The sequence below is a fragment of the Misgurnus anguillicaudatus genome, chromosome 9, assembly GCF_027580225.2.
Source record: "Misgurnus anguillicaudatus chromosome 9, ASM2758022v2, whole genome shotgun sequence".
NCBI lineage: Eukaryota > Metazoa > Chordata > Actinopteri > Cypriniformes > Cobitidae > Misgurnus > Misgurnus anguillicaudatus.
Genome location: NC_073345.2, coordinates 11,532,807 through 11,549,324, shown reverse-complemented (window position 1 = coordinate 11,549,324; position 16,518 = coordinate 11,532,807). Strand labels below are relative to the sequence as shown.

General features: G+C 37.5%; 1 protein-coding gene and 1 long non-coding RNA gene across 3 annotated transcripts in view; one reads left to right on the top strand and one right to left on the bottom strand.

The window, feature by feature from the left end:
- LOC141366079 (uncharacterized) overlaps window positions 1–16,518 on the top strand; it is a 411,784-nt gene that overhangs the window by 279,958 nt on the left and 115,308 nt on the right. The window lies entirely within an intron of this gene.
- wwc1 (WW and C2 domain containing 1) overlaps window positions 1–16,518 on the bottom strand; it is a 53,747-nt gene that overhangs the window by 12,131 nt on the left and 25,098 nt on the right. The window contains exons 7-16 of one of the 2 annotated variants that reach the window (XM_073871133.1): window positions 9,613–9,759; window positions 9,436–9,506; window positions 9,084–9,326; window positions 6,660–6,747; window positions 5,359–5,911; window positions 4,608–4,725; window positions 4,178–4,366; window positions 3,144–3,336; window positions 2,071–2,205; window positions 1,578–1,642 (exon numbers count right to left, since the gene is read on the bottom strand). In XM_073871133.1, coding sequence (XP_073727234.1) covers window positions 1,578–1,642; window positions 2,071–2,205; window positions 3,144–3,336; window positions 4,178–4,366; window positions 4,608–4,725; window positions 5,359–5,911; window positions 6,660–6,747; window positions 9,084–9,326; window positions 9,436–9,506; window positions 9,613–9,759 — 1,802 coding nt within the window. The remainder of the gene's footprint in view (window positions 1–1,577; window positions 1,643–2,070; window positions 2,206–3,143; window positions 3,337–4,177; window positions 4,367–4,607; window positions 4,726–5,358; window positions 5,912–6,659; window positions 6,748–9,083; window positions 9,327–9,435; window positions 9,507–9,612; window positions 9,760–16,518) is intronic. The other variant, XM_073871134.1, reaches the window with a different exon arrangement.

The window sequence follows — 16,518 nt, the reverse complement described above, 5'->3', positions numbered from 1 at the left end:
AACTAATGCTTTAACTAATGTTAACAACCTTATTGTAAAGTGTCACCACTTATTTTTAGTTAACAGACTCGCTTGGTTGTGTAAGGTAATCATGTTGTAACATATTTTTGAAATGTAATAACATGCTCATAATTCATCTAAAACCTATTGTTACACAGCTGAGTATCTGTCACCAATTGATTGTGGGCAAACCATAATGTTCCTAAAACAGGAGCACTTTTAATGATCCATTCTGGACCTTAAACACAAGCGAGAGAGAGAGAGTAAGGGTGGAAGTGCTCTGGAAAAATGCAGTCCTGCCACATTCCTGTCATGTCCAATTGTGTTTATATTTTTATGACAGGTGGCTGTGGTTGAGTCATACTCTTAAACAATAAGCATGTGTAGTGCAGTTTTGGTTGTAATCATGCGACTGCCCTTTAACCAATCAGTAAACGGCACAGGTTTACTGAGTGTATACATTCATCCAAGGAGTCCAGAAAATAACTGTGGCATGAGAGATGAATGCTACTCGATACTGCTCATCCACAGACCTAACCCTATCAGCTGTCTATTCTTTGCTGATCACACATCAGGCAAAATACTGAAACTGTTTACACCTGTTAGTGAGATCTTTCTTGGGTGAGTCAAACACATGGTCGAGTTTAAACCTGCTAAAAAAATACTAAAGGGGCTGTAGTCATTACAGTGAAGTATCATCATGATCTCTGTTACTGAATGTTTATAAAGCATTCACATAAATCGTCTGGGTAATATACTTATGCCGCAATAGTTAGCCTGTCTGGAATAGAGCGGATATTAAACCACAATACTGTATGACACTTTCATTACATGCGTACGGCCCCTACCTAATAAGATTGTGTTTCTCTCTCTCCCTGTCTCGTCCGCGATCCCGAGGACAATGAGACAAACCCAGTTCCTGCTGACCACTGCTGCCCAGCCGATGTGTGACCAACGACCACCAGCTGCCCTTATTTAATCCGTGTGTATATGTATAAATGTATAAGTTTTACTTCCCATACAATTTTATAAAATAGTATCTAATTTATAGTATATGCTCTATAGGATCAGCTATGTCTGGCTTTCTCTCAAGGGTTTTTTCCCTCCTAGGACTTTTCCCCTCCAGGAGGGTTTTTCTTCTAGGGTTTTTTTCAACCCCTGAGGAGTGAGCTGACATTGGCTTAACTTAGCACCCTCTTCTATACGTTACATTATTACTATGCTCGCTAGTACAGTTTAATCTTTGCGACTGTATTCTGCCATTAATTTTTCTGTGTTTTTTCTGCATCTATTGATGTAAAGTTGCTTTGAAACAATTAGCAATTGTAAAAAGCGCTATATAAATAAAACTGAATAATGTTCACTGAAGTCTTTACATCTGCATGGTTGTAAAATTGTAATCGAATTTCCAAGATGAAACTTAATACCATGTGTAAAAGTGGTCAAATCGCAAAACTTCCATAAGAGAGCAGAAAAGATTAATAGGAAATATAGGAGAAGAAAGTGGCAGAATATGAGATCCAAATGCATGTCAAGCTGGTCTTTTTACTGGACATGCTGGTTTACAGGTAACTTACCAGTCCTCTAAAGCAGTGTTGTCCAGGTGTACAACTGTGTTCTCTGAGCTGCTGGCAACTGATCTCTACAAACAGAAAATAATGTGTAAATGTGAAAGTAATATTTAATTTAATTTAATTCACTAACAGGATAAATGAAAGTAATATTAAGCATTATTATTCTAATATTCTGCAATTTAACTAGGGGCAAAAAATATCGACACATGTTAGTATTATGTTATTTTGTTTGGCAATACTGTATTAATTCTTAAAAATGCTTTATTAATATTTTTTATCTTGATTTTTAAATGGCATTCTTCTTATCTCTGAACTTAAACAGTGACAGGAAGTATTTGCGTAGGGGCGCACCACACATTTTTTTGCTTGGGTTTGAATATGGTGGTGTGTTCTCAATGACCACTTTCCTAAAATGATATCCTATTATATACTGCACAAAGAATTTGGGATCATTTGGTTGTAGTGAGGATTGTGTGTTTGTTCGTATATGTCTTACCAGCTGGGTGGAGGTCTCTTGGTCATTGTGCTTTCCATCTATTTCCGGCATGTACAAGTAGTTCAAAAGATTGTAGCACTTGGTGCACCACTCCTCTGAAAACTCCTCATCGGCTAAACTTATCTGAGCTCCAGCCTTAATGAGAAACACACAAGAATAATGTACACCTGTATTCACACAGCGGTACATGGAAGGAAATCGGATCATATAGACACTTTAGTCATACAAACACTTAATGGGAAATAATACTATTAATATATATATGGGTCAATGAAGTGACGTTAATTATTTTGTGTTCGTATGGATAAATTAAATGAAAAAGGGTTAAAATTTTAAAAGAAATTTGCAGATTACTTGCATACATTCTCTTTTTTGAGGACCAAGTCTAAAATTTCTGAATATTTGGGGGATAATTGCAAAAAATGTCAATGTGGTGTAACCGGTCTGTGTCAATTGGTGTAACTAGTATTTTAAAAATTAAATAAAAATATATTCATAAAAAATGTGGAATAAAATATAATCATCTAGTTTAGTGTAATATGATTTTTTTACATACATTTTTACATGATTTGTCAAAGATTATTTAGAAAACAGAGCTGTTTTCAGCATATATCAGGACAAATATTACAAAAACGCATTAAAATTTACATTTAGAAATAACTAATAAAATTATATTTAAAAATGTATATAATTTTTTATAATTATGCTTACATGCCATCAAGTTGGATAAAATATTTAATATTTCTCATTCTTTGGTGCAATTGGCGGTTACACAATTTGACATTTTCAGGTCCATTCAGTCTTAACTTTCATAAAAATGGTGCAAATGTAATTTTTTTATTGCATAAAATTAATAAATACACTATGCCTTGAAATAAACCTTAAGCATGCTTTCAAAACAAGTTTAAAAAAAACTAAATTTCTCATCTTGCCAAACCGTTTTTGTCACTGACCCAAATATTACAAAGGAGTAACATTAATAAATCCGTAACACTCTAGAGTGACTTTGAAAGTACCATTTCTATCAACATATACCCATTATTATAAACAATAACAGCAATTGTATGACTCACGAGACAGTCTTCACGGCCAGATTTGCTGGTGGTGCAGATGTCAATACGCAAGGTCTTCTGTCTGATAGCACTGGATGACATCTGCAGGCCAAACACTTCCTTGAGCTCTAAAGACTCCTGTGGAAGAGCACCACGGGTACGGAAAAGACAGCGGATGGGCTCCGAGCACGGCAGCACCGCCACACGAACATATCTAAAACAAACAAGAGATGATCTTTAATCCCATTTACACGGCACACAGAGACAACAGGCTAATGGGAGATCATACATCATTGGACGCCATACATAAACATCTATAGATAAGGCCACATGCATTATTTAGCATAATGTTTCATGCAGGAAGGATACATCATTTAGAGTTTCCATTCAACACAATCTAATGGCAATACATTCCTATTTTACCTGACGGACTAATCTCATTTGTAGGTTTTAGTACCATTTGTGACCCTGGACCACAAAATCAATAATAAGTTGCACGGGTATATTTGTAGCAATAGCCAACAATACATTGCATGGGTCAAATTTATCGATTTTTTAATGCCCAACATCATTAGGATATTGGGATCATGTGCCATGATGATGTAAATTTCTACTTCCAAAATGTGGACAACATCAAAGGCGATTTCCTCAATATCCTCTATACCCTATTTATTCAGCTATTTATGAAAAAATTTACCTATATGGTTTTGTGGTCCAGGGTCACATTTGCTTTCGCACTGGGGTTAGGGGTGGAGCTTTATTCTTGCTTTTCTTTTTACATTCACATTGTATGAATGCATATATCAAATCACAATGAAATAAAATCAAAATTAAACAAAATAAAATGATTAAAGCTAAAAATAAAATAAAAATAAAATAAACAAAATCTGTGTTGGTCGTTTTAACCATTTAAAATCTAGTAAATGGGTTAATTCCATCAGTAAAACCCAGCACATGTCCATTGAAGAGAAGCTTCATCAAAATGACATCCGGCTAATTAAAATTAATGCCTCCATCAAGTTTAAATGAAGCTGGCAGAGAGAGTGAATGCTCACATGTTCTGGTTGGCTGGCAGGGAGAGAGCGCTACAGTTGGTGATCTGGATGACGAACACTGTGAACCTCTTCTCCTTCACCTCGTACTTCAGGCCGAGTTTGATCTGAGAGCTGCTCACCGAGCTCCCATCATCAAAACCCAGAAGCTGCTCGGCAGGAAGTCCCGGCCTGTGGGAGTCAACACGACACCTGCTTACCATATGAACCAAACTTTAGTAAAGCTATAAATAAAAAAACTTGTTTGAATATAAAGATAAAGTTATGATATCAAGTTGAATTTCCCAAATAAATGTGAACTTTTTTCTGTTTGGGTATACAAAACCATGGCAGGACCATCTGTTTGTCTGACCAATTGCAGATGGGGAATGCTTAAGAAAACATGCGGGAGCTTTTTAAATTCACTTTTTGGATTAATTAATTTGATGCTCACCTCTTCTCTGAGGGCTCATACACCCCACTGTCTCCCGCTACCGATTCGTCAGACACGGCCGACGTTACGCCCACCTTCTTTGGTCCGGGTCCCGACACCCTCGTTTGCGTAACACCATCTGCAAGCACACAGGAGAGCGAGTGGAAATGTGAGACGGTGGCACACTGGATGGGTGTTGGGTTCCATAGCTCAAGTGAGCGTACTGTAAATCTACACTATCAAACTAGACATTCAGAAGGTTTCTCCAGTTTCAGGTGAAATTCAGGGTTGCTTGGCTGACACCTGAAATAGGACGGAAAGCTGATTTTGATTGCTTCTGAAGCTTTAGACATGAAGCGTAATTGGAGGCCTGTAACACTGTTACTAACGATTGTAAAATCGCTAGTTTAGGCAACAGTAGTACATCAAAAATTAATTTCATTTGAGCTTTTTTGAACAAATGTTTGGTGGTAACTTTACTGATTTAAGAGGAAAAATCTTGCTCCAGATTTAAAACAATAAAATCATCCAAGGGATGCATCATTCCAACATACAGGAGGGTCACACTGGTGAACACACATTTTGCATTCTTTACTAATTGAATATATAAAATTTTTCATACAAATTATGATATTTAAAAGTATAACATTTCTTAGTATTTAACACTTTTGCTTTTAAGGTATCCCAGTATGATTTGAGATCTTCAGTGTTCCCTCAGACTTAAACCCCCTTATATCTGCAATATGTGACTCGCGAAGAAAAAGTCGGGTACCTTTTGAAGCCTCTACTGTGGCCATAATGCTGTCTTGTTTGCTGTCAGCTTGTTCCTGGTTTTCATTAAGCCTTAAATCCATCAGTCTGGTCTGCAGGTCCAAGTCCATCTGTGAGGCCGGACCAGAGAAGGCCTCTCCCGACAAGAAGGAAGCGTCTGTGATAAGAGGTGAGCAGGGAGGAGAGAGGGAAGACAAAGAGGAACGCGGCGAAAGGGAACTCATGGAGTGAGGCGTCTCCGACGACCGCAGAGCTTGCGCTCGCTGGCCGACCCCCGGCCCACCGTTGGCAGGCTTGCAGGAGGAGACCTCATTCTCATGGATGGTGGTAATGGAGCTGGATGGCCTGTAGCCGGAAGCGCTTCCCTCCTGCAAAATGGAGTCCATTTTGTTCTGAAAGTCGGGGTCGCCCAGCTCAGGCTGTTCCAGGTAGATATCAGTGAAGCTGAGGGAGGAGGTGGAGCCCATGCTGGAGGTGGCCAGGGACCCTCGACTGGAGGTCAGCGAGCCGCGGCTGCTCCCTGAAGAACATGACAGCGTGCTGGCTGATAAGCTGAAATTTCGACATCCAAGGGAAGAGAGAGAGACGTTAATTGGAAAGCAGTTTCAAGTCCCTGCCATCTCTCGTATACTCATTCAAACTCTAATCATCAAATGCTTTGTTATTGTTTAAGGCAAGCATGCTATAAAAAGCATGGCGGGCGCATTAGTGAGTTGCACCAGAGACTGTTTCTTCATGCAAAATGCCTTTGATGTGCCTCAAGTAAATGTGCTAAGTAACATTAGCATGAGAGTAATGAATTGCACAGTAATAAAACTTCAAAGGCTGATCATAGGTGAACATTCCTTATTGCATAGCTGTTACATCACATACAGCAATGCAAACCTCTTATGACCTGCAGTTTTACTTCCCAACATGAGTTTAAAAATAAATGAGAATTTTGTTCCCATCCAGATTTAGAACTCATATTCAAAGCATCTGAATGGGTTTAAAATTCACATTAGACAACAGATACAATGAAAGATACAGTATGTGACCCTGCCTATGAAAACCCAACTAAAAGCATACTTTTTTGTGATTTACTGTTTTCTAAATAAAACCACATTTTCACATTCTGTGAAAATATTACCTTGATATCTTTAATATTGACTAAGTTAGGTCATGTCAAACATTGAAATAACATTTCATGCTCCTAATTAGATTGGCATTATTAGATTATGAGCCAGGATTTCACAAACAGGGTCACATTTATCAATGATATTTATGAGATTTGAGCGTTCCCAGTTGAAATGCTGATAAGCTCTTTAGCTGGGTGTGCAGGGAAGATGCCGTCCTCACTGTCTCTTCGAGTTCCTTCACTAGTTTGCTTCTCTTATAGTGCAGCTTTAACCTGAACAAAGAACGACATGAACGCATGAATTGGGACAAAGCTGTAAACATTAATGCAACTTGTATACAGAATCCTGAAATCAGACTTTATTTAGATTTTAAACTAAATGGGGATGTGTTCCCCAACACATGTGTTAAAGGTGTTCCCCAAGGGTCTGTATTAGGTCCCCTTTTATTCACTATTTATATAAACAGTCTTGATTATGACAATCTTCACTTTTATGCAGATGATACTATTATGTACTGCAGTGCCCCTTCTGGTCAATTAGCCTTGTTTAAACTTCAGTCATTTTTGAAATCATTCAGTCACGGCTTCTCAGTTTAAAACTTGTTTTGAACACTGAGAAGGCTAAATATATGGTATTCTCGGGCTCAAAGAAACCTAAACTGAATTGACTTCTCTCCAGACTTTACAAGGCACCATGACTGAACTAGTTAAAGAGTATAAATACCTCGGGATTATTGTTGATGAAGCCTTGTCTTTTAGTTCTCATATCACCCAACTGAAGAAAAAGCTAAAAATTAAGCTTGGGTTTCCCTTTTGATGTTTTGGTGTATTTTTGTTTTGTTTTATGTGTTAAGCACCACGATAGCCTGAATTAGTTGCCCCAAGGGGATAAATAAAGCCATTTCTTGTATTCTGGTGCCTTTTAATTAAACAAATGCTTTTATAGCCTAAAAGGTTTGTTTACCTTGTTGTGTTGCGGTCGTGCAGCAGGTGAAAGTAGTAAAAAACACAAAATGTGTTTAAATTATATGGACTCTAAAATGAGCCAAGGGATCAATCAAGGGATTAGTGTGGCTAGAAGGAATACAGCTATGGCCAAAATCTTGCCGTATGAGAGCTGTTTTTATCCTAAACCTAACCCCCAAACCAACATTTCACAGGATTTAGGCCATAGCTGTATCATATTTAGCCCAGAACTGCTGTTTTTCATCCGAATCATTTTACCCCCAAACCTAACCCTAAACCCAACATCTTGCGAGATTTGGTCATAGCTGTATCCCTTCTAGCCAGAACCGAATGGATTTGAGGAAGCAGCAATTAATTGCCTCTTGTCAAATTAATAAAGTTGTAAACTAAATATGAGGGTTTCTCAAGTCAAAACGTGACCTGTCTTTTATACATGTAGGACTCTTGTAAAAAAAGTTTGTGTTTTCTGATCTGTCTACCAACTACGTTTCATAGACCAAAAATATTTATAAAAGTTTATCCTGGTTTTTAATAAATGATATTAAACGGCCCCCCTAAAGAAGGCCCCCATTGTGTTCAACCTAGATCTGAGTCTGTGCTGCTCAGGTTACATGAAGAGTGTAGACGCCAAACTAACCGAGGATCCAGTATCTAGAGTCAAGAACAAGGGTCTTGTTCAAATCACTAAATGGGTTTGACAGAAGAGAAAGAGCCGAATAACAAGAGAGAGTCCAGCAAAAGTCTAATAGGCTCCCTCACCTGAATTCAAAACAGAAAATAAGACTCGCTTAGCAGGGGACAAGCAGACTTTTATGATTCATTTGCATACATGACGATCAACCTTTGCCATTTTAGACCTAAATGTACAAAACCGAATCATGCAGTTATAATGGCTGATGGAGGGACACAGTTACTGCTGTGCTACTAGGTTTGCATAATGCAAAAGACTTTTGCGAGCTCAGTCTATGCATCAAACATTTGCACGTCGGTTGTGGCTGGTTTTAAATAATAAGTGGTGTTTTTTTCGTGTATTCTCCTTGGCGCTGACGTATTGAGAGCACAGCTGCAGCTTTCCAGATGGGATCCCTGTTGTTTGTTGATCTGACTTAAAGGGATCTTGGAGCATCTCTACATATTTTTAATTAGTCTGTGTGAACCCTAGGGATCAAACCGATGCTCTTTGTGTTGCTAATGCAATGCTCTTGTATCAAATTTTGTATATTCATGTGTCCATGTACAATAAATGAAGAAGGGTAAAGTAATTTTAAAGCATGAAAAAATTACTGTCACAGGAAAACCTTTAAATTTGCTATTATAAGATGAGTTTTAAGAGATAAATTGTTTTTGGAAAAACACTTTGGAAAAGGGAGTCGGGCCCACTACCAAAACACACTTGTAGCCAATCAGCAGCAAGGAGGGTGTCTACTAACCGACATCGTTGCCTGGGTTGCGTATGTGTGGGGCGGGTCTATCAAATGAAGGTCCTGATTCTATTGGGGTAGTGATTTCAAATGTCTATTTTGGCTTTCAGAGATCATGAACCCTCCCTTTGAACGATGATCACCGTGCATTAGGGGCACGGGGCAAATGCGTCAAAGCTTATCCAGTGTCACAGAGAACCACTAGCCAAGTTTTCATCTCACCTTTCGGTCAATGCTTTACTCTGGTTGTCCCGTGCAGCCTGCAGGTCCTTCTCAAGTCGTTTTTTCTCCGACTCGATCTTCTCTGCATCGCTGGGCGCGCGCTTGCGCGGGTTAACATATTGCAGTTCCTTTAGCAGTTCTTCCTTCTCATTGATGAGGATCAAGCGATCCCTCTCCGGGTCCAGCAGGCCCGGCCATGCCTCGCTGTCCAGCTTGGCAATCTGGACCTCAATATTTGCAATTCTGATTGGCAAATAAAAGACAGACATAGATGTAAAGAAATTAATAGATAATTACACTCAGCCTACATATAATAAAACTGATTATTAATTCTAAGTTAAAGATACTCCACCTTCTTTTTGCTTCCTCATATTTCAGGCTCAGTCGTACCTTCTCAGCCAGTTTATTTGAGTTTGATACAAACTGATACAAACAAAAACAAATGACGTTGGAAAAAGCTTCAGAAAGGCATCTTGGTCATTTATCATTTAGGAGAACGTAAAACGCAGTCAAGACGTTCCCGTCTCACCTCAACAGGTATATCTGTTTGAGATTCAGCGTCTGAGTACAGGCGAGGCAGCGAGAGGTTCGAGTTGGCCAGAGACGGATTGCTGGCCCATAGATCAGACTGGGAACCGTAGTCTAACTGGAATGCATCTTTCAGCACCGCCAGTTTCTGAAAGAAAAACACACAATAATTGTATTTACACTGCGTTCTAGTGATCTTCAATAGTAAAGAAGAGAGTTTCCAACAAGTATTTTAACACCTAAGGTGCACTTCAAAATGTATTATTGTAATTGTGTAAAAAAAGAGGCGTTAATTTTAAAGTTGACAACTGGGAAGCTGTTGGGAATTGACTTTAGACATAAATGGCTTCCACTGCTGTTCCAGAAATTATTTATTTAAACAACACACAATGTTGATGTCATCTGTGTTTTAAAAAATAATTTTGGGAGTAGCAGTGCCGATTTTTGTCTAAAGGTAATTGACAACTTTCAAAATAAAGTGCCGATTTTTGTTTTTTATTAGTATTTTTAGAATTTTTGGTTGATGGGGCACCAGCCCGCAATTTTTTTGGGTGTGCACATATTATTTTAAGTTGAATTGACTTTAGACCATACCTGTCAACCTTCCCATTTTTCCTGCGATTCTCCCATATTTTACCATTCTATCCCACCATCATCCCATTTAAATAATTTAATTTCCTTTATTTCTCCTGTATTTTTTGTCTTTCAATAAAAAACCCACTGACTGCGTTTGATGTTAGCTTTTTCACCTTGGGTAAAGCAGGCGGGAATATATATCTGTAACGTATCAATCAAACGACACCTGTCAATAAAACAAGATGATAAGCTTCCCAAGGATGACGACGAGCCACGCGCTTTAGCGCGCACGCCCGCCGATGTACGCAAACTTGCATATTTTGATGTGCGTGTTGATGCGTTTGACTTGGCGTGCATATGTTTTAACTTTGCGTGTATAAAATACTTCTGTTTGTGCTTTACTACTTAACTCAGAAGGTGTTAGGGATGCAACATCTGCAACCTATGTGTATAAAAAGTCACTTGCAGATGCAAGAGAGCCATACAAACAATGATACAAGATACTCCGCAAAACATGACTTTCTTACTTAGTATTTTTGTCTTGTTTTCAGTACAAATATCTAAAAAAAAATTTATCAAGCTGCATTTTCTTGATAAGTAAAATGACCTAAGAAAATAAGTCTAGTTTTTATACAAAAAAATATTAAATTTAAGTGAATTTGTGCTTCAAGCTAAAAAAAAATTTGCCAATGGGGTCAAATAAAATCTTAAATTAAGTTTAAAAACATTTTTAAAAAAAAATCTTACCCCATTGGCAGATTGTATTGCTTGTTTTAAGCACAAATTCACTTACATCTGATATTTTGGTAACACTTTAGTAATGAGAACACTTATTAATTTTTAATTATGACTTTGCCTCCGTAAACTCCCAATTTACTACGAATTAATAGCTAATAAGATAGTTGTTGTAGCGGTTAGGTTTAGGTATTGGATTGGGTTAAGGGATGTACAATATGGTCATGCAGAACAAGGCATTAATATGTCCTTTATAAGTGCTAATAAACCGTCAATATGTAAGCTAATAAGAAACTAGTTAAAAGTGAGAATTAGTCCCTATACTAAAGTGTTACCGATATTTTCTGTTAGTGTTTGGGGAATTTCCAATATTTTCAATCCCAATGTTGAAAGGTATGCTTTAGACATCCACTAAAAATCAACTTGATGTCATTGAGATCTTGTAACTGATCACTATATATGCTGCGAATAAACATGCAGTCATTAGACACACGAGAACCAATGAGATTTTATGTATTTTACGTGCTGCTATATTCAAATCTGGAACTTATATTCCATGTTTATATTACATACGTGTTACAATAGCAAAATGCGCATAAAATATAAATCGTTTACATCAGATGACATTTATTAACTTTCATATTAGTAGTATGGATTACATAAATAACAGATTGATGCATTTTAAAGCCAGAATATTATTTAATTCAACTCAGATTGTGTTTTGGACCGTTCCTTGACTGATGGATGCATGTGCTTCCTGGAGCTTTGCCATGTTGATAACATGTCAACATTAACATAACATGAAGAGTTTGGTTCCAAAGCGCAATAAATCCATTTTGACAAATTTCGGTAAAAACATGTTTTCTATAACAAGAAAGTGACAAGATGAAAACCACAATTTTCTGTTACAAACTTTCACATAGCATCTTTAGGTTATAAAAACATAAAAAATTCAAATCCATTACTTGATTTTCAAAGATTTATTATAAAAACTGATTATTTTTTCCACAAAATGCAATAAATCCATGACAAGTTTTTTTCAAAATGCTATAAATCTAATGAATGAATAGCCTATATAAATGGGCGTTTATCGCGTTTTGGGGAAAAAGGGAGAAAAGATGACAGAATAACACGGGGGATATTGGATTTTGCGTAAAATTAAGAATTTACTTTAAACCATTTTTGTGTGAACTGGAGAATGGACGTCATATACATCTGGGATGGCATGAGAGAGAGTAATTATGGGAGATACGGTGAACTATTCCTGTAAGTCAGCACCTCAATGCTATGCAATTCTAAAATTGTCTTGCGACGCTAGAAGAACATCAGATCCCTTCCAGTGTTTATTATTCTTGCACCCATATTGAAGGCTTGCACACTCTGAGAAAACTCATCTGGGCAGACGACAGCAGCAAGCAACCTCCAGGTGCATAATTCATCCGTCTGACACCTTCTTTGTGGAGATGAACTCAAGTCGCCTGTGTGATTATTAAGTGATGAGCGAAGAGAAGCTGCAAGAAAGTTTTTTTCCGGCAAAGAAATACAGCCGAGCGCACACATATATACATTGGTGAGAGGAGAGGTCTGTCAGCTGCATGGGGGGGGCATTAGGAAGATCTGCATTATTTAACACTGCCTGCCTCTCCATATGGCATTCCAGCAGTATGAGGAAAATAAATAAATAAAAGATGTCAAAAGAAGGAAAAAGTAGAGGGAATGTCACCCATAGAGAAAATGCATGTTTGGGCTTACTAAGAATTGGAAAGATGCCTTTTTAAAAACCAAAACCTCCCCCCATTTGGGCAGGACTTCATACTGAGGTGCGCTCTCACTGGAAATAGTGGTGGCATACATGCTGAGATGTTCATGTGCCAATTCGCTCCCTATTCCTGCGAAAAGCTTTAAGAAATTGAGGGTGGTCAAAAAATAAGAAGCAGAAGTCTGCAACAACGCAACACTTTTTGATTGTTGGTTGTCCTGCAATGAAACTCTATAATGTGCAAAATTCAAAGCCCATTAAAAATGACCCTCTTTGCATAATGCCTGAACAAAATAGCTTTCAAAAGCTGCTTTTCCACGGCCGTGCAAAATCATTCGCATTGTGGGGCGTCCTTGGGAATGTAATACAAAGGTGTCAGTCGTTTTTCTTTGTAACGCAAGAGTTTACAGACGGTACGCTATGTAAATCGCTATGTAATAACAGGCAACAGATGAGTGACCAATACTAAGTGGCACTCTTTCAGCACGAATGGTGACAGCCATGACGAAAATGTATTGTAATCGTGTCGTGCCAGGCTTGAATGAAAACATAACTGTAATCGTTCCTTACCGTTCTTAGAACGGTTCAGCCCAAACGGTGGAAAAGCACTACAATGATCCTTTGCAATATAGCAGGACATAATACTCAGCTTTTTCCCCACAGACTCACAGTTTATTTATGGTTGCATGTCCGCCATGGGGGGATGAATAATTCTTACAAATATGCGATCAGGTCGAACAGGTTGAATGGGGAACCACTCGCAAAGTTACCAAAAATGCCCGCTCGCACCAACAGCGGACACATCAAGTATAAACCATGCTTCTGTTGCACAGCCGAGCACAGCAAATGACGTGTGGAGAGTAATAAACATGCTGTGCAAAAATATATCTGAGGCCAATTTAGATTTTTGTGGCAGGCCACCACAAATAAATTAAATGTATGGGCAGGGTTGCCAGGTTGCCACAGCAAAAACCACCCAATTGCTACTCAAACTAGCCCAAAACTAGCAAAAACTAGGGAGTTATCCAATAAAAATCATGTTCCGGGGTAAAATCTGCGTTTTTGGCAGGGTTCATCTGCTAAAATTGTTCTTCCCAGAGCTAAATATCACATTGGACATGAAAAACAGCCCAATTCCAAAGGAAATCCATGGACCTGGCAAACCTGTGTATGAGAATCACTGTAATACATTTCTATGTTACATTACACTGCGTTTTTCAAATTATTACGCACATGCCATTTTTGTTTATTTTTCCAATACAGTCCGTAAGTTTAGAAAATTTACTTTAACCTCAACAGTTATAGGACAGTGTGCATGTTATTATTTCATTATTTAAATTAAATTAAAATGTCAAAAGATGCTTTAACGCCGGTTTCACACCGCAAGCATGAGCAGCGCGGTTTTTTTTCAACGCCCATGTTAACAAGTTAAAGCATGTACACCGCACGCGTGAGCAGCACGTGCTCGCGTGGCAGGAGTGTCGCTGAAGCAGCAGTGCTGCGATCGTTTCGGCGTCGGCTCTATTTTTGCTGCGTTACTCACGCTTAATTAAAGTGACAGTGCACTGTTTATGGTTTAAATGGTTGTGGATTGACACGAAAAAGTGTTATTTTACAATAAAATTTACAATATTTTTTTATTTTATCGTAAAACTTCAGAGAAACAGATTTAATCATGTGCCATGGGCTTTTTATGTCTATAATTGTGTTTATATCTGTCATTACACGGACCAGGGCTGGGTTTCCCGATAACGATTGAACTTAGCGCTTTCTACGAGCTACTTTACGAACATTCATTGTTCATTTACGTGCGTATCCCAAAGACGCACGTATAACGATTGCTCGCAGTTGGGTTTTAAGTGCTACTTACGAGTCGCTATCCATTTGTAAAGTGCTGAAATGTCACCAATAGAAGGACTCTAATTTTTAGCAGTAGCTTGTTTAGGCTAATTATTTTCAGCCGATGTGCACTAATATTTTTAATATTATTATTCATAATTGTTCAAAGACTTTTTAAATGTTTTAATAATTTGCGCATAATGAAATATTATTTTCCGTATTTAGTTAGGAGTCGTCCCACTGCGAAATGCCCTCTGCATTTAATATTTTAGTTTAGACTATTATTATTATTTGTTTTTATTATCTATGTTAATTTATTATTGTGGATTATTGCATTGTACCGTAAATATTTATTTGGCTTCTTTAATTAGATGCCATTTCCCAAAAAATTTCAATTTTTTTAGATGCATCAATCTGTAGGAACCATTTATCAATTTGCTAGTACCAACTTTTACCAAAATACAAAAACAATTTACCAACTTGTACCAAATACGTTTTCCTTCTTTATTAATTTATGTTTAGTCATTTAAATTTTAAATATATTATATTATATTATATTATATATTTAATATAAAATAAACAAAGAAGAACAAAACAAATAAATATACATTTAAAACATTACATTATCGTCATTGCAGGAGTGCAATTTGCTGGTTGTCCTGCAGGTGACCTTGTAACTCTGTTGTCTTACGATGCACTTATGAATGAACGATTACTCCAGAGCACTTGTAGATCTACGATGATTTTCAAGTGCTACTTAAGTTACGAAGCTTTTGGGAAACAGCCCGTAATTTTAAGATGATTCATACAATCGTTTTTACGATCAACTTAGCCTTACAATGCTTTTGGGAAACCCGGCCCAGAACAGCACAAAAACAATGTGGATTAAACAAATCACAGTTATATAAATTACACTGACCGTCAAAAAGCGTCTTGAAGGGGTTTTGCTCATAAATGCATGTAAAATAAAGTAATGTGAACTTGAGATTCTTATACTGTTATTAAACTGCACAGTATGTGCTGCAAACGCAGTCGGTAAGAAAGCACAATGGCCACGCGCAGCAAACGCTCTCCTCACGCGCTGCTCACGCTTGCGGTGTGAAACCGGCTTAATACTTTGAAAAATACGCTGTTCCAAAATATTTTGCAGAATGCTCTTTAACCAAATTTATAATGATATAATGAATTAAAATGAAAACAAAAACAGATATCTGTCAAATGTGAAACACAATGTAAAATAAATAAAGTATTTACACAAGTTACATAATAATATATGAGCATATCTTTGACATGACTCTAACTCTCCCATTCATTAAACTTTTAAGTATACAAGTATAGGTTTTGTCTATTGCACTTGAAGACGCTAGTATTGCATCCCTAAGTTGATGTTTTGAATTACAGTGCTCTCCACCTCACATATCTTTCATATAATGATGCTCCTCAGGCTCTTTAGGACTAAAGTCAGAGGATGATGGAGGTCACACCTTGATAGCTTTCTTATTTTATGCCCATATTAATTAAAATAGTCAGTGATGCTTTTTGCAGCATGGGATGGTGTATTATCCTCCTTGAAAGTAAATTTATTTCAGAAGACATGATTCCCTTTATATCTCATTGTAAAAAAACATCGTTTAAGAACTCTACATCTTCTATATGTCCTTTTGACCCCTCAGGGATCCTTAAGGGACCCTACCATCTTACTATCCCAATATTCCAGCCCTAATCATTACTCTGGCACCTCTCCCTAATGTTACAATCTTGTTTGAATATAGTGCCTATTCACCAACAATCCATGTTAATGAATAAAACTGTGTGAAAATAGTCTTCTTGTATTCTGAGCTCACAGCAAATGTTACTTTTTTGCAAGTTTTGGTTTGAGGTAGGGGTAGAAATACAGCTTTATGCACTGAGGGATCCTGTATTGAGGGATTCCAGAGACACCAGCAGGTTTAAATACATGTTTGATTCTTAACGGTGGCTTTTCATTGCTGCCTTTTC